General features: G+C 42.8%; 1 protein-coding gene across 1 annotated transcript in view; it reads right to left on the bottom strand.

The window, feature by feature from the left end:
- Positions 1–26,298, bottom strand: part of C10H1orf21 (chromosome 10 C1orf21 homolog) — a 108,130-nt gene that overhangs the window by 38,545 nt on the left and 43,287 nt on the right. Inside the window, exons 2-3 of the mRNA XM_063407753.1 lie at positions 24,081–24,286; positions 5,560–5,654 (exon numbers count right to left, since the gene is read on the bottom strand). Of these exons, the coding sequence (XP_063263823.1) occupies positions 5,560–5,654; positions 24,081–24,174 (189 nt within the window). The 5' untranslated portion in view covers positions 24,175–24,286. The remainder of the gene's footprint in view (positions 1–5,559; positions 5,655–24,080; positions 24,287–26,298) is intronic.

Below are 26,298 nucleotides of genomic sequence, written 5' to 3'. Positions count from 1 at the left end.
CCTCTCCTTTATATACAGAAAATATATTTCTAGATATTCATCCTTTACAGGAGGGTGAAGTTTTCCCAAGACTTGTACTGGAGCTGAGCCTGTGCTGGTGGAACAGGGCTCCTGCAGAATGTCACACGCCGCAAGGAAAGCAAAGCCAGCGCAGGATTTAACACACCCAAACTCTTCAGGATAGACAAAACCCAGGAAAATCTCCTCTTTCTAAAGGCCTGAAGGCTCTCAGGCATTTTTTGTTTTCTTCCCCTTATAAGCAGAGCATGAGCAAGTTCTATCCTGAAACTGTGTTTTCTGAAACACTGCCACGGCACAATGGTTTAAAATAAATAATTAGGACATCAGAGACAGAAATCTTCACACTGGAATATGCATTAATATGTGCTAACTTCAGTTTTTACAAAGTTCTTCATCAATGTACTGCACCAGTGCTGAAATAAAAATGCAGTTATGCATTTAAAACACTGCAATTCAAAGCTTACCTAGCAATAATAAGCAGCACTGGCTTCAAGTATTTTAAAGTAACAAATTAATTATATTTCCATGCTTAAATCTGCCCTTATGGTATTTTACACCTGTAGAAAGGAAGATACCACAAACACCCCAGATAAACTTGGTGGCTACTCTATTTCTTTTAGCTGGCTTATTTCTTTTTTATTTAGTTCTTTTTACCACCTAGACTGGGCAGGTTGGTAACAGAATTAAAATGTATTTTCCTAAACTGATGTGGAATTTGACATATACCAATCTTTACACTGCAGATCAAAAATATTTATGATTGATGTATCTATAACATGCATTTTACATCTTGTGTATGATATATATCTTTAAATAAGGGTCTTCCCTTTTCCATATTACATTTTATATGGTTATTAAGGTGTTTCAATCTGCATTTTCTGTCAGGCTTTTAATTTCACACACTTCATCTATCAGATATTACTGTCTACTTTAGACACATCACTACAGAAAACGTTAACTGGTGTTGAATACAGAGTCACAGAGGCAGGGGATTTGCAATTCCAAGTAATGTGGAGCTGGGTGATAAATGGAGAACAGCAGCTGCGCTGAGAAGCTCAAGAGAGACAAAAATCACATTTGCAGGTAAGTGGAGTGGAAATGTGTGGAAATTGGGTAAAACAAAAAGCAAAACATTGTTATTAAAGGTGGAGTGAGAGGTAGCAAGAGCAACAGAGAGGCAATTTTCTCCTAGCTCCAGCAGGAATTCATCTCAAGCTCTAACACGCAATTTCACTACGGAGCTCCAGGATGAAACACAGGATTATACCTAATTATTTTGGGGGTTTGGGTAACAAAACATAAAAATCCCAGCAAGTGATGGGCCTTTTGTGCCAGCGCAGCCCAGAAAAGGATGAATAAAAGTTATAAAAACATCCAAAACCTGAACTGCAATAAATATCAAGATAACCACCCAACAGAAGAGAAATGCAGCTTTAGGGATTTGGTATTTTCAGGGATATCTATACTATGACAGCCCATTTCAGAGGAAAATTGGTCTGGCTCCTGAAGTTTGCTACAGCAATGCTAAGCTGAAGGAATACCACACATCTCATTTAACTTTTTCTGGCAGTAGTATTTTACAGTGGAAAGCCAGGAGTGCTGTGAGGGTATGGAAATGAGGACAATTAAATTTGCCTATTACGTGTATTAAAAAGGCTGTTATGTAATTGTACTCTGTATATTTAACATGATGGTGTAGAGCTGAACACTCCTTTCCAAACAAAAAGTTACTAAATCTTTATCAGTGTGTTATTTATTTTGGTCATACTTTCTTGTAAAATAGTAATACTGCCTGAGTTTTGGCTTTTTGGCTTTCAAAGTGACAAATCCATGTGATTAGCCACCATTAGCTTTGGCTAATACTTAGGGCCAAAAAACCCCATCCAGATCTGCTGAGTGGCAAACTCAATGCTGGCAAAACTCCTTTTGTTTTGGAGAAGGCTTATCGTAAAACCTTCCCCCAAGAAGATGGGGAAATGCAGGAGAGGATTTGTAGAGTCACTGTGGAGTCATGGGGAGCTGAAGTTTAGTTTTAACACAGGGTGGAGTTCAGTAACACATGTGGCACATTGGCATCATGCTGGGCATGGAGACAAAGCCCAGGATCCCAAAAAAACATCCCAGCCAGGCTTCTGCTTCTGAACTCACAAATAACCATCCTAGCTGCTTAATTACCTCCAAGAATAAAAGCACACACATGATCCTCTGTGCAGCATCTCACATGAAAACCAACACAGCTTCCATGGTTTTTTACATGTGTGTGTGTATGTGTGTATATATATATATATATATATGCACAAACCAACACTAGTGATTTAAAAACATATATAATATGTACAAATTACTTCTTTTTTCACCTATCTACAAGTTCTTCATTGATCTGACTCCAAACATTCCTGGTTTAGCTGAGCAACCACCAAAGCACATGGTGCAATGACAGCATCCAGCGTAGTCCCAGCTCTCCAGCACCTAATCCTGCTTCATCCCATTCCCATCCTGCAGGCTGCAAGGATGTGGGACTATCACCTCAAGTGCAATGATTGTGACTTTGTTTTGAGGGTGGAGATGCTCTGGAGGGTGTCAGAGGTACCTGGAACGAAACCTGGAGCAGAGAGATCCCAATGGCAGGTGGAGACCTGGAGAAACAACCTGACTAAAGAAGTGAATCAGGCCTATGGATTCAAAGGAAGGGCAGCAAAACAAGCTTAGTTTATCTTATTTTCTTTCCCGCCCCCATTAAAAGCCTACATTTTAACCCAAGGGGGCCTCTGATTCTGCCAGAAAATGTCTTCCCATGGAGCATGTCCTGTTTCCCCTGGCACACAGCCCTAGCACAGCCATTCCTGTTGGCACGGTGTCTTCAGAGCATTTCTGCTTTACTGTGCCACGCCTGCTCAAGTTTTGAGCCCTGCTTAAGCCTCAGGTTGAAGCTGAGAAGGTGGTGATTCACTGACAGAGCCTCGTCCTCCCACAGACACCCACATTTGTACCAGCCCTTCTCTGGCTCTTCCTCAAGCACAGTCCAAGCCTGGATCTGACCTCAGCACCCAGTGTGAAATGCCAGTTTCCCTGATGACTGCCATGTCCTCTCATTCTCTTTATCTACTCATGTGACCTTCCTTCCCCCTGACTCAGAAATACTGCAGCACCAAAGGCAGAGATGGCAGCACATCAAAGAGCCTAAGCTACAAGGGAAGCGGGTTTATTTTCACTTGAGCTGAGATTTATTTTTTTTTTTTTTTTTTAAGCAAGACTTCAAAATACCTTAAAAAAGTAACAGAGATGATAATGGGATTGAAAAAAATCAGTGGCATCTGAATAACACAATTCAAGCACCATTATCAGGGAATAGGATAACCCACCCAGAGCAGTTCCCAGACACTGAGGTTACACATCTCATCTGGGCTGTGTTTGTGAAGGGGATGTAAATTTGCAGCCCTGTGACAATGAAGAATGTGAGATTAAGAAACAAGAGGGGAGGAAAAAGGACCAGTCAATTCTCCCACTGCCTTTTCTTGTTCCTAAAATTTCAGTTGCCTGGAAATGGCTGATGAGAAGATGGGATTATGTAAGAGCTTGCCAACTTCTCACACGTTAAGGAAATGAAAGCCTCCGTGATGGGTAGCTTAACCCATCTTCTAAGCAGTGAGCTAAAACATGTTTACTAAGGAGAACTCAAATAGTGAAACCCCTTTAAAAAAACCAGAACCGATGAGGACTTGACAATTCCCAGGATTAAAAAGCTGCATATATTACAGACAAGGTAATCTCCTTATAGTAAGATGAGGAAAAGGAAAATAAAGCCTTTTTGGTGGGCAAGACAGTTTTTGTTTTAAAGCATATCCATCCTGTCTGGCTGAAGACTTTATTGTGTTCTTTGCCTTTTTTTTTTCTCCTGATAAACATGACAGTGAAGAGCTCCACCAGCCTTCTAAATCCTTATTGTTACATTTTCCAGTATAACTCACTGCTCCCATCAAACATGACCCACCAATAATAAAATAAGAAGCACTGTGCTCTTCCTACATTTAATCAGGTGAACATTTGGGTGCTACAAGACACCTAGCACCAACCAAAGTGCAAAATATCTTGAGCTAGTTTCAAATAGACCTTCAGCAAGTGTGTCACCCCAGCAGACCTGAGTTTTCCTGAGCTCTTCCTTGATGTCATTCCAGTGACATGGTACCTTCTGCAAATACTCTCATTTAACTGCAGCTGAAGGCCAGTCAAAAATCTAACGTAAAATCACAGTATATCCAGAGCTGGAAGGGATCCACAGGGATCACTGTGCCCAGCTCCTGACCCTGCACAGGACTCCCCAACAATCTGTTAAAAACCTCTAAAAAAACTCCGTAAATCCTGCTCCAAGCTGAAGTTGCACAACCCATTGGAGCATCAACAATGCAAAACTGCAGGTAGCAAATAGCTGATCTGGAAGTTGAAGAAGAAATCGTATTGCCTGCTGCTCAGCCACAGGGCAGGGCAGCAAAATAAACTCCATTTGCCACAGGAATGCACCTGTAGTTGTGTAATGTAAATATGTGTGACTAGGAGAGGAAATGTAAAGTAGCCAGGTTGCTGGAGCTCACATCTTCATGAAAGGTAAAAAAAAACCCCAGAGAGTGGCTTTTTCTACAGCTGCCCAATAATGGCAAAAGGCAAATCCTCAGCTGGTGATGATGGTTATGGATCCTCTGGGATCTGCTGCTGATGTTTCCCCTCTGACCTAGAGATGGAGAGTGGAAAACCCAACCATTCTACATGAAGAAAAGCTGCACTGAACGAGTGCAACCAGATGTGAGAACTTGTGAGAACCCAACTACAAGAACTGTGGGATGTCTTTGAAAACTCTGACTGGGCAAAGCTCCAGCCAGCCAATAACAAAACCTACAGTCCTTCAGCTTTGGAAGAGAAGACACAACTTCTCAGAAATGCCAGAAGTGACTCAACTGTGATTTTTAAGCTGCTTCAACAGCATCTTAGTTATTTCAAGTAGTCCTAAGAGTTTACCTGTGATTGCCTTCCTTAAAGTGGAACTACAAGCTGGCAAAGTACTCAAATCAGGGCAAAAGAAACACACGATTTTCATGACTGCTGTGTTATGAATATATTGTTTTCTTCTGTTCCAAACTGCTTTCCCTGGGAATTTTAAAATACAGAAAACCAGCAAGGGTAGAGCAAATAATATTTACGTAACTAGGTCATTTTCTTAATGGCAGGGAAGTGCTGTTTTACTCCAGCTTGTTTGTAACACAGACACACACATTTCCAAATAAAGCGTATTTTCAGATCTGCAACGGAGGGGAGTGACCTATAATCATGGAGGCACTCACTCCAAGATCAAGTAGAGCCTAATTCGGAAAGACAAGCAGGAAAAAGTCGTATTTTGCACCTTCCATGAGAGCTTTGCAGGGAGTTGTGACATTTTGGAGAAAATCCTCTCGCCTCGCGTAAGCCGGAGCTGGAGGGTGCTGCATATTCTATTACAAACGCAGAGCCACGTTAGTTCATTAGAGAAGTGATAAGTTCAATCCTTACCAAGTTTTCTTGGTTCCTGGCTGCTATTTTCTGATCATCTTCTCCCCCATTTTTCATGTATTTGACCTCTTCCACTGGTTTGATCCTATACTCATCTGAGCACCAAGAAAAAAAAAAGAAAAAAAAATAAATTTGAACCAGTGTAGTTCAGCAGCTGGGATAAAAACCAAACTAAAACCAAAACAGCTGACTAGAATAGACCCTAGTTAAGCAAAGCAACTAAAAATTACATGAGTATCTTTTCAAAGGCTTACAAGTGACTAATACAAAGGAAGTTTCTCCTGCCTGAAGCTTCAGTAAGAATTTCAGTAGCTCTCTGGTCTAGTATAGCCATGGCAGCAGGAAACAGGGATGTCTGCTGTGTACTCTCTCCCAAATTCCTACTTTTCTGTTTAACATGTTCAATATAAACAAGTCCTTTGCCCCTGCACCCTCCCTGGATTTTCAGTCTCAGTGGACCAACAAGCCATGTACAGTGGTTACTCCAGAGAAGGCTGCTCATGGGTGTTCCTTGCACAGCAAAGCTGATGGAGGCCACTAAAGTATGTGTGGTATAGGTTGAAATATAGGTTAAAAGCTAGAAAAACACCAAGCCACACCATAACCACTTTGCCTTTTTTTAAATTTTCTTTTTCCTAATGACACAATGCACAGTCATAGAATGATTTCTGGAGAAAAGGCCCCATGCTGACCATCTTCCTCTTCCCACTTCCCCCACCAACCACCATTTTTACTGCACACAAACATTACCCAGACAGAAATCCAGCCTGAAAATAAGTAATAAAAGGAGGATTCTTGGTTTGTCCCTAATATTTATCAGCTCTTCAAAAATTGGCATTCCCAGCTCTAAATGGAAGTATGGAAATGTTATCTGATATACAGGTTCTATACCACAGTAAACTCAAAGCTCCAACAAGGGATTTTTTTTTTCCTTGGTGGGACAAGATGGGATTTCAGGAAAAATTATTCTTCCCTGCAGCCTGTGAACCCAGTTCTTGCAAGACCAACACTGCCCTTGCTCCGTCACTTTTTGCTCTGGTTATCTTTGTAGCACGTTAATCTACTGGAAAAAACACCCAGAGTTGTGCACCCACCCTCCTCCAGCCAGGATAAACAATGCAGAAGAGAAACTTCATCCCACAAAAGTAGAAAATATTAATACAGAGTGAAATGAAACACAGTATACTTGGAATAAAGGGAAAACTATGGCAGATTAGAAGACAACTGCACAAACTTTCCCCATTTTGGGGGGCTTTCAAGCAATTTCTCTCACTTATACTAAGGGGAAAACAAAGCACAATGAGATTTTTCTGAGTTACTGTATTTTTAAAAAAAGAACCAATATTATTTAGACAAAGGTGTTTTCAGGAAACTGTTAACCACAGAGTCTAGAAGTTAAATAAGCCTTGCTCTGAAAAGTAAGGCCTATTTTTAAAATAAACTTGTTTCAAACAACAATCTTATCTTAAAAAATACATCATGGTTTTGCATTTGGTCTAGTCCACATCTATACATTTTCTTTATTATACAGTTCAAATAAACTGAATCTACCAAATAGAAACATTTCAGATGCAGAGCCTCAAATCAGATGGAAGAATTTAAGACAATATTATTGCATTGGTAAATGTGAACAACTCTGAGGGGTTTTTGTTTTGTTTTATTGTTTGTTTTAATCTTCTTTTTTTTTCAAGTGTAATTCAGCTAGTCTGGAGGTGACAATTCATAAACCCAAAAGGGCTGAACACAATAAAGCCTGGGAATTAGAAGTAGGTGATTGACTGCAATTATCTAACTTACATTTTCCTCCCAGCCTCAGTGCTCTCTGTTGTGATTAGCAATAAAACCCACACGCAGAAAAAGCATCAAACTCCCACAGAGGCACACAGGGATCTGAATGGGGAAACAGATGAGCAAGAGAAAGCAGCACAAAGGACATTTCCCAACCAACAGCCTGTCTGTGTGCACTGGGGGAGAGAGAAGTTCAGCCCAGCCTTGTGGAAAATGAGGAAGGTACGGAGGGGCTCACATTCCACGGCAAAAATCACCCTGAAACGTGTCTGCTGCTTATTCCAGGAGATTAATTGTGATCAAACACATCCAGGCAGCAGCTGATCCTCTGGAGATGGTACAGGAGGGATGTTTCCTTGCACACATCATCCCTTGGAGCAAGTCAACCAGGGCACCGAGGAGTCCCTGACTGATAGCCAGGATAATCAGACTGACACGTGAAATTCTGATACATCTGGATAGGATGGAGCCTTAGAGATCAAACATTTTAAATTCACAATGGACATGGGCACAGATCTTTCAAATGCTGCATTGTTTAACAGATGCATCAAGCAGCTCTGAACTGGTGGCAGAGAACTTTGCTCAGATTTCTTGTGATATTTCTAGAGGTATTTACAACAGCATTAGTAAACTTCAGCACTTTCCTGATGATACAGTAAGTATTCAGTTATCTCCAACACAGCTAATGTTACTCTCCCCTCCATCCTACCAACTGCAGAAGTGCAGACACCTGGATAATTTATGTCCAAGATATGGAGCAGCAAGAGTTTCCAAAAATAAACCAGTCATTTTTTGTAACATTTTCTGGACAAGTTGAATCCACCACAGCAAACAGCAAGTCTTACTTTGGAGAAATCCAACTTTTCCTTAGGGGAATGGCTTCCCACTGGGGCAGGATTAGATGGGATACTGGGAAGGAATTCTTCCCTGTGAGGGTGGGGAGGCCTTGGCACAGGGTGCCCAGAGAAGCTGTGGCTGCCCCTGGATCCCTGGAAGTGTCCAAGGCCAGGCTGGATGGGGCTTGGAGCAACCTGGGCTAGTGGAAGGTGTCCCTGCCCATGGCAGGGGGTGGCACTGGATGGGCTTAAAGATCTCTTCCAGTCCAAGCCCATTCTGTGGTTCTGTGGATACAGATCAAAAACAAAACAAAACAAAACAAAACAAAAACAAGCAGCCCCTGTAGATGTTGGCAGGATCAGCCTAGTAATAGAAAGTGTCTTACTAAATTAATATAAATGTCCTGGCTAAAATAGATGGTTGTGTTTGAACAGAAGAAATCACTGCTTGTATCTCAAAAAGCAATAAAGCTTTGACACAATCTAAGGCTGAGGATCTCCTTGGAAGGCCAGGAGATTATCACACCCTGGGGAAAGGGTTGAGGGGCTGGCACTCAGGCTCCTGTGCCTGGAGGAGTGACGAGCAGCCCACAGTGCCAGGCAGTTCCCAGCTCCAGCACTCCCAGGGGCTCTGAGCAAGCCATGCACACACCAACATCACAGCAGAAGGGAAATGCAGCACCGGCCTGTGGAAAGGACCAACCCCATCTTGGTTAGTAACTGAGCCATCCACAACTGTTTTATCAGCTACACACAGAAATGAAGGGAGCAGATCAGAGATTCATCACGTTTGAAGCAACACCATTACTCATAGGCTCTCCTAGTTCCCTGTCACAGGCAAAATACCTTCCTTAAAACAAGGAGCACTGACATAATGCATTGGTAACATTTGTTAGTATTGAGAAGTCTCTTGCTGGAAGGACGTATAAATGGGTATGATTCCACTTTGCAAGGGAAAAGAACAGCTAAGTAATTACACAGAATTATATAGCTAGGGAGGACACTGCTTGCTGGCGTAACAGAGAAGTAACACCTTATTCACAGGTAAGACAACATCCTTTATTTCAAATATACTACATACAGGAATTAAAATCAAATCATTCAATGCAGAAGATTGCATTATATTATTTTTGAGAGGACACAACGATATATAGACTTTTTTTGACTAGGTGAAGACAAAATTTGTCTTCTATAGATACCTTACACATAAGGTAAGGTGTTTAGAAACTACAGATTCTGAGCTATTTATGAGATTGTTCTTGTTCTAAAGTTACTGGCAGGATGAACATGCAAAAGGGATGTTTACCCAATGCACAGACCTTGGAGGAGATCATGAGGTGTACTGTCATTAACAGTTTTAGGTGAATATGAAAATTAGATTAAAGACAGGTTGGATGAATAGATCCTTAATGCCTTTCCTGTAGGTATGTGCAAACTGCCAGCCTGCTTCTGCTCAATAAGGTAAGAGTGACCTGGAGTTGAAGAAGCAAAGGATGATAAAAAACATCTTTTAAGTTTTATCTTCGGATTTCTACTGAAGTAAACACAGCATTTTGAGGTATTTTGGTCAGTGATCAGAAACAAATCCAGAGAAATCCTGAAATGTTGACTGAGAGCCAGCAGGACCTCATTAAGTCTGGCAGCCAACAAGACCTTGAAAACTGTAAGAAGTTCAGAATAAAGGAAATCTGTACTCTATACATATTTGCCTTGGTCTTTTTCCTAAATACAGTTTTACATCAAAAAGAAAAGTGAAACATGTTCATGCTTCTTTCCAGTATAGGATTAAAAATCAAGTAGTGAATATGATTTAAAAAATTAGTACACTATCACTCAGAATATGACATATCATATATACAGAGAAATGCATCCTTATGCTCCTTTCAGGAGCAAAAACAAAATCAAGTTCTGTCTTCTATTGTGTGGTGTATTATATAAAAAGAGAAAATTTCCAATAACTCATATGGGGGAGGAATGGTTTTACAGGACTGTCACAGCATCCTGAGTGGAAGAAAAGCAACTCAATTAAATCAAAAGAAAAACAGCTTAAATGAACCACAAAAGACAGAAATACTGCAAGCATAACACCCACTACAAAATCACAGGATATAAACCAGAAAGCAGGAACGCTTCTAGCTCCAAACTGTGGAAAGGCATAGGGAGGAAGAATTTTGAAGCTGAATATGCTGCAAAAATTCTCAGCAGGCAAATCTTATGAATGAAGATCTCCATCTGGAAACAGATAATTCCACTCAAACATGTCACCCAGTTGCCATGGCAATGTGACAAAGAAAAACAGCACTCATTAATAACAATTTCAATGATAAATGAGTATATCAACTTAGAATATTGAAACAATTACTGGGTGGGGGACACAAAACTGTGGTGGTTCCCATGAGAAAAATGTCTTCAGCATTTCCAGACACGGCTGTAAGAGCCTTTACCACAGGACTATGGGCAATGACAATAATTCTAGCTCAGTTTAAAGGAAGGAACAAGACCAGAAAAAAGCATAACTTTATCAAATGTATCTAAAGTCACTGTGACTTTTGGAGAAATATTTGGTTAAACAGCAAGCCTTTAAATAAGTAAATAAATAGAATGCTGATTTCCATTGCATTCCCATTTCAGACATCTAAGGACAAACAGATTTGGTTGCACTGTCATCAAGAGGGACGATGGGTGAGCCTCTTCTCTATTTTTAGCAAGGTATCAAGTATCAGGCAGGAGGTGAGTGGTACTTCAGTCATACCACCAAGAGGGAAGTTTCTAAACACCCTTTCATTCTCCTGTGCCACATATGTTTCTGCAGTTTCTCTTGTCTTTCTATCACATGACATGCCAGGATTTATCCTTCATCCACACTTAACCACATGTTCTGTAAAATAGGAGCTTTCTGTCTAACAAATTCCTCTGCACTGTACTTACTTCTGCCAGGTGCAGAAAGTGCTCCTACTGCTGTAAATGCCACGGATCAAAGCTTCACGTGCTCCCCTCTCCCAAAGGCTTGAAAGCTCAAAGCTATATTTAGATAAAAGACTGAATTGCTTTTTCTAAAAATATTTGTTAAGAACCATAAGAGATTTTGATGCAATTGAACTGAAATACAGAACAGCAGGTGAGCCACTTAGATGCTCAGCACAGAACACGCCAAACACCCCAGAACGGTTTGGGTGGGAAGGGACCTTAAAAATCATCCAGTTCCATTCCTGCCATGGGCAGGGACACCTTCCACTAGCCCAGGTTGCTCCATGCTCCAACCAGCCTGGCCTTGGACACTTCCAGGGATTCAGGGGCAGCCACAGCTTCTCTGGGCACCCTGTGCCAGGGCCTCCCCACCCTTCCCCACAGGGAAGAATTTCTTCCCAATAGCCCATCTACCCCTTCCCTCTGGCAGTGGGAAGCCACTTCCCCGTGTCCTGTCACTCCACCCCTTGGAAACAGACACTCCATCTTTTTTGCTGGCTCCCTTCAGGCACTGGAAGGCCACTGGAAGGCCTGAAGCTTCTCTTCTCCAGGCTGAACAACCCCAATTCTCTTAGCCTTCCCTCACAGCAAAGCTCCATCCCTCTGATCATCTTGGTGGCCTCCTCTGGACTGGCTCCAGCAGCTCCATGTCCTGCCTGTGCTGGGATGCTGGAGCTGGATGCAGCTCTCCTGGAGCCCATCTCCAGTGCCACTGGGAAGGAGGAGCACTCCCAGATCCACAGCTGCACTGGGAGGACACAAGCAGTGGTGGGCTCAGCCCTAGAAAGAGCCAGGCCATACATCAGGAGAAAGACCAAAATTTTATCAGGACAGTCAAGGAGCAAAATTAGATTTCTTTGGTGGCTGCAGTTCCCACCACCCGAGTCATCAGCCTGGAGTGCCACGGGTTCGTGTCCATGTGCTCTGGAGGACTGGAAGGGTGAGGTGAGCTACTCAGGTTCTTCCATCTCTGCTATGTATGTGAGATCAACTGCATGGGCACCAGGGAAGTTACATCAAATATCCCAGAAAAAGTCAACAGTCAGAGAGAGTAGCTGCAAAAATCCTACAAATTAATATTTCTTAAATATTAAGAAATGGAGGATATCTTCATTATCTTCTTAGGTCCAGCTTCAAGCACTCACAGCGCAGCAGCTCTATGGTTCATTTGATTCTACAGGGTTGAAGCATTTGCTCAGCTGTGGGGGTGGGTTTCTGATCCACTTGGATGTGGACTGGAAGTGAAATTTCACTGGAGGTCAACCAGTATTGGGTGAGCAGCCTGTTGTTGTCTTCTGTTACCAACCCTCAAAGCTATCTATTCACAGGCAATTCTTGATCCAAGTGATCATTGCTTTACTAACATGAATAGAATAATAAAAATAGCTTAGGAAATAAGCCAACCCATTTTTCTCAAAGGATTATCTGAAAATGCTCATTCGGATTTCCCAAATTAATTTACCATGCCCTAATCCAATCTAAAAATACAGCCACTGCTGGGAGTCGAGGCAGTGGACACCACCAGATACTAAACAGGGAACAGGTACATGAACAACACACCAATTCTGCCAACAAAATCTGAATTCTCTGACAGAACAGCTCTTTAAAAATCAACACACCACACAGATCGCAGCACATCTGCAAAGCCCACCCTCAAGCACTTTTTCTTCTTCCTACACAACCCTAACGTGTACCCAAGGAATGCCAACAACTGCTTCTGCACAAGGCAGATGTGACTGCTAGGGCTGATTTTTTGGAGGAAAAAGGGAATTGAGACATTCAGTGTAACAAAAGCCAGTCCCCAAATGGAGGATTGCTGCAGAATTGGAAGGACATTCAGTGAGACACTGAATTCAGTAGCTCTTTTCTAAGCTATCCAGTGCTTTGTGAAACATTCACTGCCAAGGGTGATGCCTACCTGAAAAAATTTAGCAGCTTCCCTTCTACTTTATTAAACCTCCCTCCTGCAGGCCCAAACCATGACATCTTCCAGCAGCAATCTCTGAGGCCGACAGGCCTGACAGAACACAGCTCCAGAACTGTCCTGGATACGATCTTGATCTTTGCTGCTGGAGAAGCACAAACCCTTATGTTGCCATATTAACCCACCAGTTATTAACCACATTAACCAGTGCTGTCAGCAGTTTCCAGAGCTGCAAACCACTCACAGCTCTCCATCCCTTGGGTAACTGTCCTCTCCCAGCCTGATGTCTGCCCGTGGGGAAAGGCATTGTCCCAACCCCTGCAGTGCTGCTGCTCCTCGGGTGACTCAGTTTGTGTATCCTGGGTTTTCTGATTCCTTTCCCCCCACTCTAAAGGCAGCAGGTGATGATGAAGCCATAATTTAGCTCCCTTGTTTCTATAGGTTTAATTTTCAAATTTGGCACGTGACTTGCAGAAACAAACCACTGTACATCCGCTGATATGAATCAAGGAGGGGGTAACTTGCTTCCCATCTTGACTTGGTTTCTTCTTAGTTCCCTCTACTTGTTTTTTCTTCTTGGGTCCTACCACTGCTTGGTTTTTTCTTGGTCAAAAAGTCCCCACGGCTATGCTATGTTTTGAGCTGTCATACAGTCCAAGCCCTGTGAAAACTGGAGTTGTACATACAATTTTCTGTCACATTATGAATTAAGGATTGTTTTAACTAACACCAGGGGCACTGCTCTGTATCTGCCAGGTGTACCTTAGCTGTAGGTAGGTCAGAGGAACTACACTCTCAGAGGCCATTTCATTATCTCAGGAAAGATTTTAAAGTACAGCCTCAACATCCCCAAATCCAGTTAATGCTAAACACACAATTTCTGCCTTGCTCATACTGGCTTTGTGTTCAAGATCTGAGGAAACACCATATGTGAGATGGTATTGAAAAACCTGCCATGTGATCATATAATTAAAGACTTTTGTGCACTCCTCTGTAATTACAAAGCCAAAGAACAGTGCTGGTGGTGTGCACTCATAACTCTCTTTCAGCTACCCAGATTTCTGCTTGCTGAAACTATATAATTCATATATACATATATACGTGTGTATATATATATATATACACATATATATACATATATATACGCAGACACTTTTTTTTACCTTTTTGTTTTCATTTAATTAACACATAACTTTGAGGCAGATGCCAGGTTGTTCAAAGGAAACCATTTCTCAGGTAGAGGAGATTACAGCCACAGTGCTTGGCAGGAAGGATACCCAGTAAATGCAATTATCTAGCCCACTAAAAAGATGAAATTGAGAAATGAAAGCAGGAGAGGAAACAAGCGGCAGAGAGATTAATTAAAGGAATGGACAGGAGGAAAACAAAGGCTCTGTGCCTTGAAAATATGACTGTTCATATGAAGCTCCCAGGTGGGTGTCTGGATCCAGGCTGCTGTGAACACAGCACAGCACAGCCAGCTTGGAAAGGCTCCTTCAATTCCATTTCACTGCTCTGGCTTGAAATTCTCCCTCGGAAAGTTAAAAAAAAACACCAAGCACAAAATAGTTCATTCTCTTCAGGTTTTTCAACGTCAGTAATGAAACTCCCAGTCTCTGCTGACCCTCCCCCCACCCCCATCTGTCTGTGCATTGAACATTCCTCACTTTGGCACAGAACCAGTCAGGGACTACTGAACTCCAGGAAAAACACCTCACTGACCATCTCTGTGACATCCCTTGTGCAGCACTGGAGGCTCTGCCTCCTACAGTCCCTCTCAGGGATCCATCCACCCAAACCCCTTCCCAAACGGAGCTGCCCCAAGTGTTCCCTGGAAAATAAGTCATTACCACTCCACACCCTCGAAATTACACATCTCTATTACTGCAAATACAGGATGAGGTGCCTTCAGTTTCCTTGTCAATAAAAAAGCCAATTCCTCTTTCCTTAACAAGCAATGCCATTCTCAATCAGTCAACTATTAAATGAGATTGTTGCCCCGCAACGTATGACTTGAAATGGATTTTCATACCCTTTCTGGCATAGTAACTTTTTTCTATTAATATTAAGCTATCAAGCTTTCCCTGCTCATGGAAGTCAAAGAGTGTTTGTAAATCAGCAGCTATTTCATTTTTATTAATTCCAATAAGGAAGGGACTGAATAAATTCCCAGAACCAGCAACATTTCCTCACAGTCAAAATTTCTTTAAACCAAGAGGGGAGAGCTAACAAAACCTTGATTTATAAAATACAGCACACATTTCCAGATGCAAACGATACAGAAGTTAATTACTTTATTTTACTTACAGACCATCTAGCAGCTCCAGAAGTAATCTACTGGAAATATTAATATTTTACTCTGGCTACAGATTTTCCATGCCTTCTTCCCTTCCCTTTGAGCAACACTTTTTAAAAGAAAGTAAAATACCGATGTCTGAAAAAAAAAGAGTAGTAACTAAAAAAAAAAAATCAAAATAAGAAATATGTGCTTAGAGCACTTGCATTAGATGGGTACTTTCACCCTAAAAAGATCTCAAGATGCACCCAGTTCCTCCAGTTAGAAATACAGTATATCATGGAATCAGAGCATCCCAGAATCTGCTGAGATGTCAAGGATCCACCAGGATTATCCAGTCCAAGCCTGTCCCTGCACAGACACCCCAACAATCCCAGTCTGTGCACCCCTGAGAGCACTGTCCAAATGCTCCTGGAGCTCTGGCAGCCTTGGGGCTGTGACCACTTGACAACAAATCCAGGGGATCACATGCATGTAATTGTAACAAATACAGACCATTACACAATTTAGGAGACTCCAATGGAAAAAACCAAGCTCTTTTCCCCTCTGAATAGCTCAAGATCATTCCTGGAGCCGTAATTCCTGAAACAAAGGTGACTGCATGCTCCTTCCCAGGACCACAGAACATGAAGTGCTCTGCATGCCAATTGCCTGAACAGCCCCTGCAGTGCTCCTGTGACAAGAAAGGAAAGACAGAATTTAAAAGCACCCTAAACCTGATCCTTTCTGCCACAGCCCCCGCTCATACAGGTAAGAATAAAAAGTGCATGGCAGGGCATAATGACACCCACTCAGCAGAAGTCAGGCCTTGTTTTTCACAAGCACATGAGGCAGAAGCCTTAATATTTTCTATTTTTTCCCATTCTTTTTCTGCTGCTAGCTCAACACAGAGCACTGTCAGTCTTGGGCCTCTGACCAAAGAGAACATGAGACCACTTGGCTGTAATATTTATTTAAAATACTCATGATGGCACGGTGTTTTGGAGAATTACCTCCTGGAAAAATGCCTTCTACGTTCACTTCCTCTGTACACAAATATACCAAATACTTACTGCTCAGGTACCTTTTCTTTGTATTTAACAGCTATTTCTACCAGTAGGTATTTCCTACTATAAAATTACAGCCTTAAAAATTTCAGCCTTGTGTTGCTGAAATGAATACACACCCATGCAGCTACACAAGGCTTACCTGGGGAATTGGGAATTATTCCCCAGAGTGAGTGTTTTCTGGCTAAATTTCAGGCTTTGGCGTTTTCTCTTGGTTTTTATTTCTCCAAATTTGTGGCCCAGTACCAAAACACTTGGAAAACGGCTAAAGGAACACTGCAGTAATTGAAAGTATATGGCTTTTTTGCCATGATTTTTCCTTGTTTGCACCCACAGGTAGGCAATGAATGCCAGAGATTGTCTTTAAAAGATGAAGTGAAAAACTAAGTGTGTCTGTACCACAAAATAAACGGATTTCCTTTAGCACCAAGGCTGCCAGAAAACACATCCTGGCTCCTTTCTAGCCAGCGCCAAAGGCGGATGTATGGCCCTATTTATAGCCCACTAATGCAATTGTGAAATGCACACCCCTGTCACTTCATTTGTATGGGCTGGACTGGACTCTCCATGGAGCTAAGCAGCTTGGAGGAAAGGTCACTCCCTAGAATAACACCACGTTCCTCTGCCCACATTCCAGGACTGCAGAGACCCGGGGTCCCTTGGAGCCCCCTGCCCTCTGGTCGCTCTCTGGGTGCTGTGATGCTGACAGAGCTTGCAAAAGGGGAAAGCTCACATGTAAATAAGAAGCAAGGAAGTGATGACCTGCCTGTGATTAATTTCTGCTTCTAAAACTGGGATATCAACTGTTTCTCCACCTTGGCTCACCATCTCTCTCTGTACTGTAAATCCCCACTTGAAGTGCTGAGTCCAACTGTGTGTGTATCATTCCAAACCCAGCACTGCAAAGATCTGGAATAAAACAGCTCCCTTCCACTAAGGAGAATGACTTTGCAGAATAATTCCCTCATCTAATACCATGACAAGGGGTTGTAAAAACAGTCCAAGAAGATTAACCACCAGAAGAAGGTCACTACAGAGTGCAAGGGCTATCTAACTAATTTATGGACACCTGTTCTAAGTCCAACTCTCTTTCAGGTAGGAAAACCTCAGCAACCTTTCCATGGCAAAGATCTTTTATCCATTCAGGAAAGACATCTCTTCTGAGGTCCTTCTGATTATTCTTTTCAAATAGGCACCAAGAAATATCTTCAAACACTGTTGCTCTACTGCCTGAACCAGTAATCTTCCAGCACCCAGGTATCTAAAAAGCTACACTCCCATCACTTCTGAACTGGTTTTCTTCTCTGCTGGATTGGTGAAAATAGACGCTGAAAACTAATCTTGCAAAAAGAGGCAAGGTACCTTCTTGGTGCCTGCAGGAACCTTTCCACAGACCTGGATGTCACCCCTAAGGAACACCAGATCAGTGTTTCTGCACTTCCAAGGGGGAAAAATGGGGCAGAGTAGAAGAAGGGAGAACTATTTCCATTACCATCATTACATACAGACCACAATTAAGGGACAGCTGCTGTCAGAGTGCACTAAGAGGCCACAACCAGCCCCTTGAGACCCCACCTGCACCTCCTGCCCGGGGATCCAGCAGCTCTGTTTCTGCTGAGACCTGGGCCTCCAGCCCCTGCCAGAGCAGGTCAGCCTGTCTCTAGTCCTGCCTTTGGTCCCATCTCCTGGAGGGACCTCAGCCTCACGTTGTAGGTATCTTCTCTCCCATCTCTCCTCTCCCCGTCTCCAGCCTCGTCTCCTGGTGCTCCTCACTGCATTCCCTGGATATGATTCATTGCCATGCTTGGGACTGCTCTTTCTGTATTCTTTATATATCTATATATCTGTATTTCTTTGCTGGAGAGGGAGGAAGACCTTGTTTTGTTACTACTCTTAGACAACCCACAGTTCAGAGCAGCCTCTTCCCTCTTCTGCAAAAGCAGCACATTTTCCAAGAGCTATAAACATGAGCCATTTCTGTACATAAAAGGTGAAAATACTGTTTTAATTCATGTGGAAAACACTTTCTTTGCACATATTGATCCTGAATACATAACTAGACAAAACCTGAGGGTGCAGTTTGGCTTTGTTTTGATTTTCTTTAAACTCTGTTGCTTCCTTATGGTAATAAAATAGTAAATTATTGACTTACCAAGGGTGTTCTCAGAGTTACACAAATACATCATAAACCTAGATAACACATGCAATTTTGTTACGTTTTCCACCCGAATATAACCAGGGTAGGTAGGGTTTGGTTCTATTCATTTCTCTCACTTCCTGAAACACTTGTTTAGGACTGCCCCCTGTTTACTTAGATAAGAAGCAGGCTATCAACAAATTGCTAAACAAGGCAAGGAAAGACAATCACAGAATCACAGAATGGTTTGGGTTGGAAGGGGCCTTAAAGATTATCCCATCCCACCCCTGCCTTGGGCAGGGACACCTTCCACTGTCCCAGGGTGCTCCAAGCTCTGTCCAGCCTGACCTTGGGCACTTCCAGGGATCCAGGGGCAGCCACAGCTTCTGTGGGCACCCTGTGCCAGGCCCTCAGCACCCTCCCAGGGAAGAATTTCTTCACAATCCCTAATCTAAACCTTCCCTCTGGCAGTTAAGAAACACTGAATCCAGTACAATTCTAGAAGATGCTCATGCACTTCAACCCTCTGCTGCAATGCACTCACTCACCTGCTTTTCTTCAGCTTTCAAGCACTGGAACAAGACCTACTTTATAACATGAGCTGCTGGAACCATGAACAACACGAAACCTTCCCTTTCAGGAGTTCAGCCAGTGTCTGAGTTTAAGCAATGGAAATCTCCTTCTTTGAAACTCTCTGTCATATTCGGGTTTAGACCCTGAGACTGAGTTTTCAGTGAAAGGGTGCCTACAGGCCACTCACTTCCAAGGAGCTTGGATTAAGAACAAGTGCCTGTGATTGTACCAGAAATATTTTTCATGCCTGAAAATGTCTTTTTTAAAAGTTATGGTCTTAAAGTATGGAATTAGGACACAGCATGGGGCTGGTCCCCTTATGCATCTGTCCCCAGCATGAGTAAGAGCTGATACTGCAGAACGTATCAGGACAGCCACATGAGCAGGAGCAGTTCCTGGTGGAGGGTTCATCAGCTAACCACCACAGGCCACCAATAAAGGCTGCCAGGCCAAGGGAACCGTGTTTGGGTGCAGTGAGACCTTCTGGTCTCAGCACACATCCACACTTGACAAGATACAGGTACTGTTGCTTAAGCTACAGCATTCCAGACAGCTTCAGCTCACTGAGCACAGCCCCACTGTCTTCTAGAATGAAAAAATTCTCATTTTCAATTTCAGCTATTTTTTTTACCCTGAGAGTTGAGGGGAAGGGAGAGGGGTTATAATGGTATAACAACAGGAAGGTGTTACTCACTGAAAACACTTCTCAGGTATTTTTCTGATTGAAAAATTTAACTGAAAACTTCCCCACTTCAAATGGCCAGATGACCTCCAGAATTTTGTGTACTGGAACAAGAGGGGTTTAGAAGTTACCTCATATTAATTAAGAACATCTGAAGAGTCTTGCCAGGCCTAGAGATATTTTGAATTGTCCTGAGCAACATCCCAAGACTGAAGTTTTCAGTAAGATGATACTTCTGGCCTGTTAAGGAAAGAGCCTTCAAAGCAAACTAATCTCTACAAAGATTTGGACACGCTATTTTTGGAGATGACAATGCATATTTAGGAAAGGTAAATCATAGTCTAAATTCCCCCTTACTATTCTCCTTCTGCATAGAGTGGAGATATTTCAAAGGTTTCAATTATTTTAGCAATTTGGCATTTACTTCAAGCCAGGGTTCTGCTGTCTTTGACAGAGACAAGGAAGGAAATTCTGTTCATCTCTGTCACAAGACAGGGATGAACAGAAGGGAGTCAATCCCATAAAACACACAGGAAGAAAGGAAGCATCAAGGTGAGAAACAAAACTGCCCTAGAGCTTGTGAAGCAATCAGATACTATCACAGAATCCCAGAGTGGTTTGGGAGGGACCTTAGAGGCCATTTCATCCCACTCCCTGCCATGGGCACGGACACCTTCCACTAGCCCAGGATGCTCCAAGCCCCATCCAGCCTGCCCTTGTGCATTAATCAGTTTTCCAATCTCATTACAATACTTTACTGCTGAAGATTTCCTTTCCTAACCTTCTCCCAGCTGTTCTGACATAAACTGGTTTATAAAGTATTGTGCTTTGAGTTCGGCTTTATTTAGACAGGTTTAGCAATTGGAGCTGCTCTTAATAACAGAAATCCCACCATAATATTCTCATTTTTTCAGAAAACTCCTACCTGACATCTTCACTCCCTGTTTTGCAAAGCACCCAAGAATTCCATGGAAACGTCTGGATTAAGCCTCTCAGATTAATGAACAGATTCTAGAATATTATTTTCCCAAATCACATTACCACTTATTTTCTTACAGGAAGAATTACTTCAATAACCTCCTCCCCATATGAGCATCCCATAATTTTTTATAAAGGCACAAATAAAATTAATCTACAAAAGATGTTATATTATTAAAACATATGCTAAAATCAACAATGCTCAAGGCTCTATCATGGCATTTTGTTCTTCACTGGTATTTACATATTATGTATTGCCCTGGAAATCAGCTTTGAAGTGGAATGATGAACAAATGAAGATTTATTATTACTATCCTTATTAGAGGGATTTTAAAGTCATTAGAGACCAACAGACATAATAATCATATTATATTCAATCTTCTCTAGAACATCTCCTTTGATAGGCCCGCTAACTCAATTATTTAAACATATATTACAACAAAATGCAGCATGACTTCTACAGTTTGGGATAGGGTGGAAATTTTTATCTTTTGGTTGCGTTTACCAGGATTTGTCCTTACAGAGTTCATGGGTTTCATGATGGGTTTCATGATGGGTTTCTCAGTTTTAAACACCAGGGTTTCAAATTCACAGCGAGCATCTGGCCCAATGTGTCTGCTCAGCTAAAATAAAAGGTTAAAAGCTGGGGAAGAAATAGGGTACTGGAGATCAATCTTAACCTGCAGTGACTTTTAAAATTAAAAAAGAGTAAATCTCTCAGAAGCCATGATCTTCCAATAGTCAATCGACTTGGCTGCAACCAATCCCACCATGAAAGAAGAAAAATAGACCCAGAGATTCTGAGAAGAGCCAAAGCAGAAGTGCACCACTCTGAGATCAATTCACTCAGTCAAGTGAAAACCACTCATGGGGAAAAAAAAAAATCCAAACACTGCTTAACTGGAAAGTACAATCCTTACTATTGACTCTTTCTGCCTGCAGCTTGTCTGGGGAAGGTGCTAGAGGAAGGAAGGTGAACTGTTTCCAGTCGGGTGTGGTCACACAGCGAGGGCAATTTCCTGTCAGCCACATCCTTCAGAGCCCACTGCCTGCCCAGGGAAGGCAGCACCAGCACTCTGCTCTTTTCCTTTAATCCTCTCATTGCTGTTCCAAATCCCTCAGGATTTCCTCCCCTTGTGAAACATCGGAGGCAGCGTGGCTATCACTGCCCTGAGGCCCATCCCTGCTAGCTGTGCACAGGCACTTGATGTCACATCAGTCCCCAGCTGCCAGCACTGCCTGTGCTCACTGCCCATGCACAGCGTGGTTCATGCTCACTGATATTCTCAGGCTGTTACTGACACATCAGACACCTTCCAACCCCACCTGACTTCTGTTTCCTTTACTTTGCATTCTCCTCCCCAAAACCTAACCTCTGATTCCCTTTCCATCACCTCCTGGCTCCTCATTTCCCTACCACTCACCTTGGTTTAGCTCTGCCTCATCACACCACAGGGAACTTTCAATCCCTACAGCAGCACAGATACTCTGCTTGTGGCCACTGGCTGGGTGACACACTTCTGTCCCTTTCCAGAAATAAGAATGGAAGCATCAGGGTGTGCAGGACCTGGCACAGGGTGCCCAGAGAAGCTGTGGCTGCCCCTGGATCCCTGGAAGTGTCCAAAGCCAGGCCAGACATGGCTTGGAGCACCCTGGGACAGTGGAAGGTGTCCCTGCCCATGGCAGAGGTGGCACTGAATGATCTGTACAACTCCAGCTCAACCTCCTCATGCACCCAGTTCTGACCTAGAAGCTGTCTTTCACCAGCAAGGGAAAAATGTGACTTCTGTGGTTACCATTCAATGAGTTAAGTCAGAATCCAACTCTGCTAAGAAGGAATCAGTCATGGACTCAAATCCCACACCCAAATTAAAGCATGGGCCAGAAAATGGTTAACAGCAGGTAGGACTCCTGACAGTAAAATACAGAACGATTAACAGCCCTCAAATGGATCCCAGAATAGCTAAATGATACTGCTGACACCAGTCCAGCTCTATAAATGGGAGCTTTTAAATTCCCTTCAATCTTCTTGATCCTCTGACTCCAGAAGCTACTTTAAGTTTCCTGTGTTAAAGTTAGGGTCTTTGGCCCACAGCATGTGGTTAAACCACACTAAAAAAAAAAAAAAAAAAAAAAAAAAAAAAAAAAAAAAAGACTGAGACTCACATTTTGCCAAAAATTGCTCCCTCACTAAGCATAAGCTAAAATCTAAACTCAAATTCCCTTTGGAAATTGATAGAACTTTCTGTTTATGACAGCACTTAAAAGCCTATTTTAAACAAAAGCAATGTACTGAGCTCACAGTTCCAAACCCAGCATCTCCCAGGGATGAGATGGAGCACTGAACATTCCTTAAGTTTGTTCAACAACTACTTTCTCTTCAGGTAACATCTCTGGGAATACTTACTCTGGCATCCACTGGGAGAGCAAACTAACCCTCAGAAATGCTGGAAAAAACACCAGGGAGGTTTGATGTGCTCAGTACCAAGGCATCTGTTTTAGGAATAACAGTACCAAGGCAGCTTATTCACAGTTGACTTAACTTTCAGACAGGCATCCAGGCAGATCTAGAAATTTCATTTCTGAACTTTCAGATAATCCCTGACATTTAAAAATCTTTATTTAAAGATTTACATCTTTATCTAAAAAACACTTCATGTATACTTAACAGAATCTGGGGAAAAAAAAAACCCATGAAGCTATCTAAGATTTTATCTATCACTTTACCTCTCCTGATGCACAATAGCTGGATCACAGACCAGTCTTCACAGTGAAACATGTTTTCAGCCCACATTCCCAGCTTCCCAGTACCACGAAATCCCTCCACTTCTAGCTTCATTGTACCTTCAAACCCTGTTTGCTACAGGATTTCAGAACTAACATTTTATTGCTTTACAGGGCAACAGAACTGGGGAATTACTTTTCTTACCAAACAGATTTTTATTTTTAGGAAATTAGTCAACTGTGTTGGTACCCAATGACAAACATATAACAGAGACACACATATATAAATACATGAGGGGTCGTGCAACTCGTTATCTTTGAACTATTCCAGGATTTGTGGAGGTAAAGACAGTGTAGTACTATACATCACTTAAAATGTTATTTTTTCACTTAAGGATTCACCTCTGTTTCATGTGTCACGGTACCCTCCCCTGGATGGGCCAACTGCTCTGTCATTGTGGTATATTTTGACACGCATTTTGCTTTATATTTCGTGAAAGGTTAAGACTCCCTCATACACCTTCCAGAACATTCATGGTGCTGGGAGAAAGCCAATCCTGCAACACTCACCCCCAAACACATCTCCGTTCTGGTAGTTCTTGCCCTTCTGAGTTTCCTCTTCATTTTGAACAGTAGACACATGCTTGGCGGAGGCACAGCCCATAGCTTCATTCAGACAGCTCCAGCTGGACCGAACCACAGATCATCTCTAGCAACGCCCGCTCATCCTTGCAGAGATAATCCACCTTCCCGCTCGGCTCTCAAGTCCCTTTCACCTAAACACGGCCAAAGAGAGAGGAAAACATTCACACAAGGTACCCTCTACATGGCGAGCTTCAAGCAAATAAAAAGAGGAGTTTGTGAGGAGGAGCACAAGGGCACAGCCTCTGTGGCCTGAGGCTGCTAAAATCATATTCCATAACATCCAGTACAGGCAGTCATGATAAAGGTACCTCCACCCTGCCCTGGGACAGAGCACAGCAGTTGAACTCAAAGCCTCTTCCAGCCTGATTCTTTAATCCATGGCTTGAAGAAAGCAACATGCAGATCTGTTTCCCACCCAGCCAGCTATTCTCACAGAACGCAGAGGGTTTTGGGAGAAGAGATAAGAAATTGTCAATATCTGCTCCTCCTGCTCCTTTTACCAATCTACCCATCAAGCCAGATTTCTTACAAAGCGTTTTACTGATTAAGAGCTGCTAATTGCAAGTGTTCGGACAAAATAACCCCTCTAAATCAATTAAACATCTTATGTTGCCAGATGTGAAAGGCGATAGGCAGCTGTATTATCTTTTCTCTACATGTTCATTATCCTACTTAATCCATAAAACCTCCACTGCTCAAAAAGACAACTCTCCCCATTTTAAGATGGAATAACACTCCCTAAACAGTCCAGATGTCACATAAAACAAAAGGGAAAGGAAAAATCAAATCCAGAACTGTAATATTTTAGGTTAAAAAGAAATTCAAATTCACAAACTGTTTATTGCTAAATGGTTCTGCACTGGAACAAAAGCTACCTCAAAGTTTGGTGAGATGACCTGGTTTGCCTTTCCACCAGCCAAACTTTTCAGAAGAAAGGAAAGTGAGAAACTCCCCCTTTAGTTCAGCTATAGCATAAGATCATACACACAATTTCTTAATCCATTACTTCTGAGCATGTACTTTACAAGGCTGGCTCATTTTGCTCCACGCTGACCACAGTTTATGTGTAACATCAGACAAGCACTCTTACCTAGGATAGGGAGAGCTGGAGCGAGGTGATCTTTAAGGTCCCTTCCAACCCAGTGCATTCTATGACACAGCAGTATCCATTCCAGCAGAAATCCTCACGGGAAATTGTGACTTTCCTTTCCCTGAGCACTCAGCACTGGCAGCACACCTGCCCCCTGCCAGGGCAGCTCAGTGACACAGCAGCACATGATCTAGGAGGGTTCTGCTCCTGCCTCCAGAGGGATTTTCCTGCCCATCCCCAAAGCCAAAGACACGAGGACGTGGCAGCTGGGCTCAGTTATTGTGTTTCTGCTACGGCAGACCGTGGCTTTCACCAAGCAAGGGGAAGGACTCTGGATGCAGAACCACCTCTAACTCCTACTCACAGCCAGCTTCCCCCTTCTCTGCACAGAGCTCTGCTTCTCTCCACTTGGCGAGGGCGTTCCAGAACATACAACGTTTATCTGCTATTCCCTGTTCCCAGCAGCCACCCCTCCTGCTCAGTGTTGTGTTCAGTACATCTCCCAGCATGCTCTACTCCTTTTTCCCTTCTCCTGTACATGCATACCTGAGCCTGAGTTTCTCTCTGCCCCATCCTTCTCTTCCCCCTTAGCCACAGCAAATTACTCACCCCAAAACCCCAAAACTCAGGATTTTATAGGATCACAGAAAAGCTTGGGTTGGGAGGGCCTTTAAGCTCATCTCATTGCAACCTCTGCCAAGGGCAGGGGCACCATGCACTAGCCCAGGCTCCTCCAAGCCCCATCCAGCCTGGCCTTGGACACTTCCAGAGATGGGGAAGCCAGGGTTGTGGGCAACTTACCCCAGGCATTGACACTGTTAGTGGAAGGGAGGGAGCACATCCCTCTGGAGCTATTTTGTTAACCCTATACGGTTACATAACTTCCTCACCCCCTATCCCCACCCAGGAAAACCTAGATTTTACAGGAAAAGTCATATAAAGCCAGGGAAGTTCCTCAGTTTTTGCAGTTCAGGGAGGGTTACAGCTGACAGTTCACTCTCTCATGTGTCCAAGTGGCAGCCTGCACTAAGATCTTCATCTCACTGCTGGAGG

This window comes from Prinia subflava, chromosome 10, assembly GCF_021018805.1.
Source record: "Prinia subflava isolate CZ2003 ecotype Zambia chromosome 10, Cam_Psub_1.2, whole genome shotgun sequence".
Classification (NCBI taxonomy): domain Eukaryota; kingdom Metazoa; phylum Chordata; class Aves; order Passeriformes; family Cisticolidae; genus Prinia; species Prinia subflava.
This window is presented reverse-complemented; position numbering and strand designations above follow the sequence as displayed.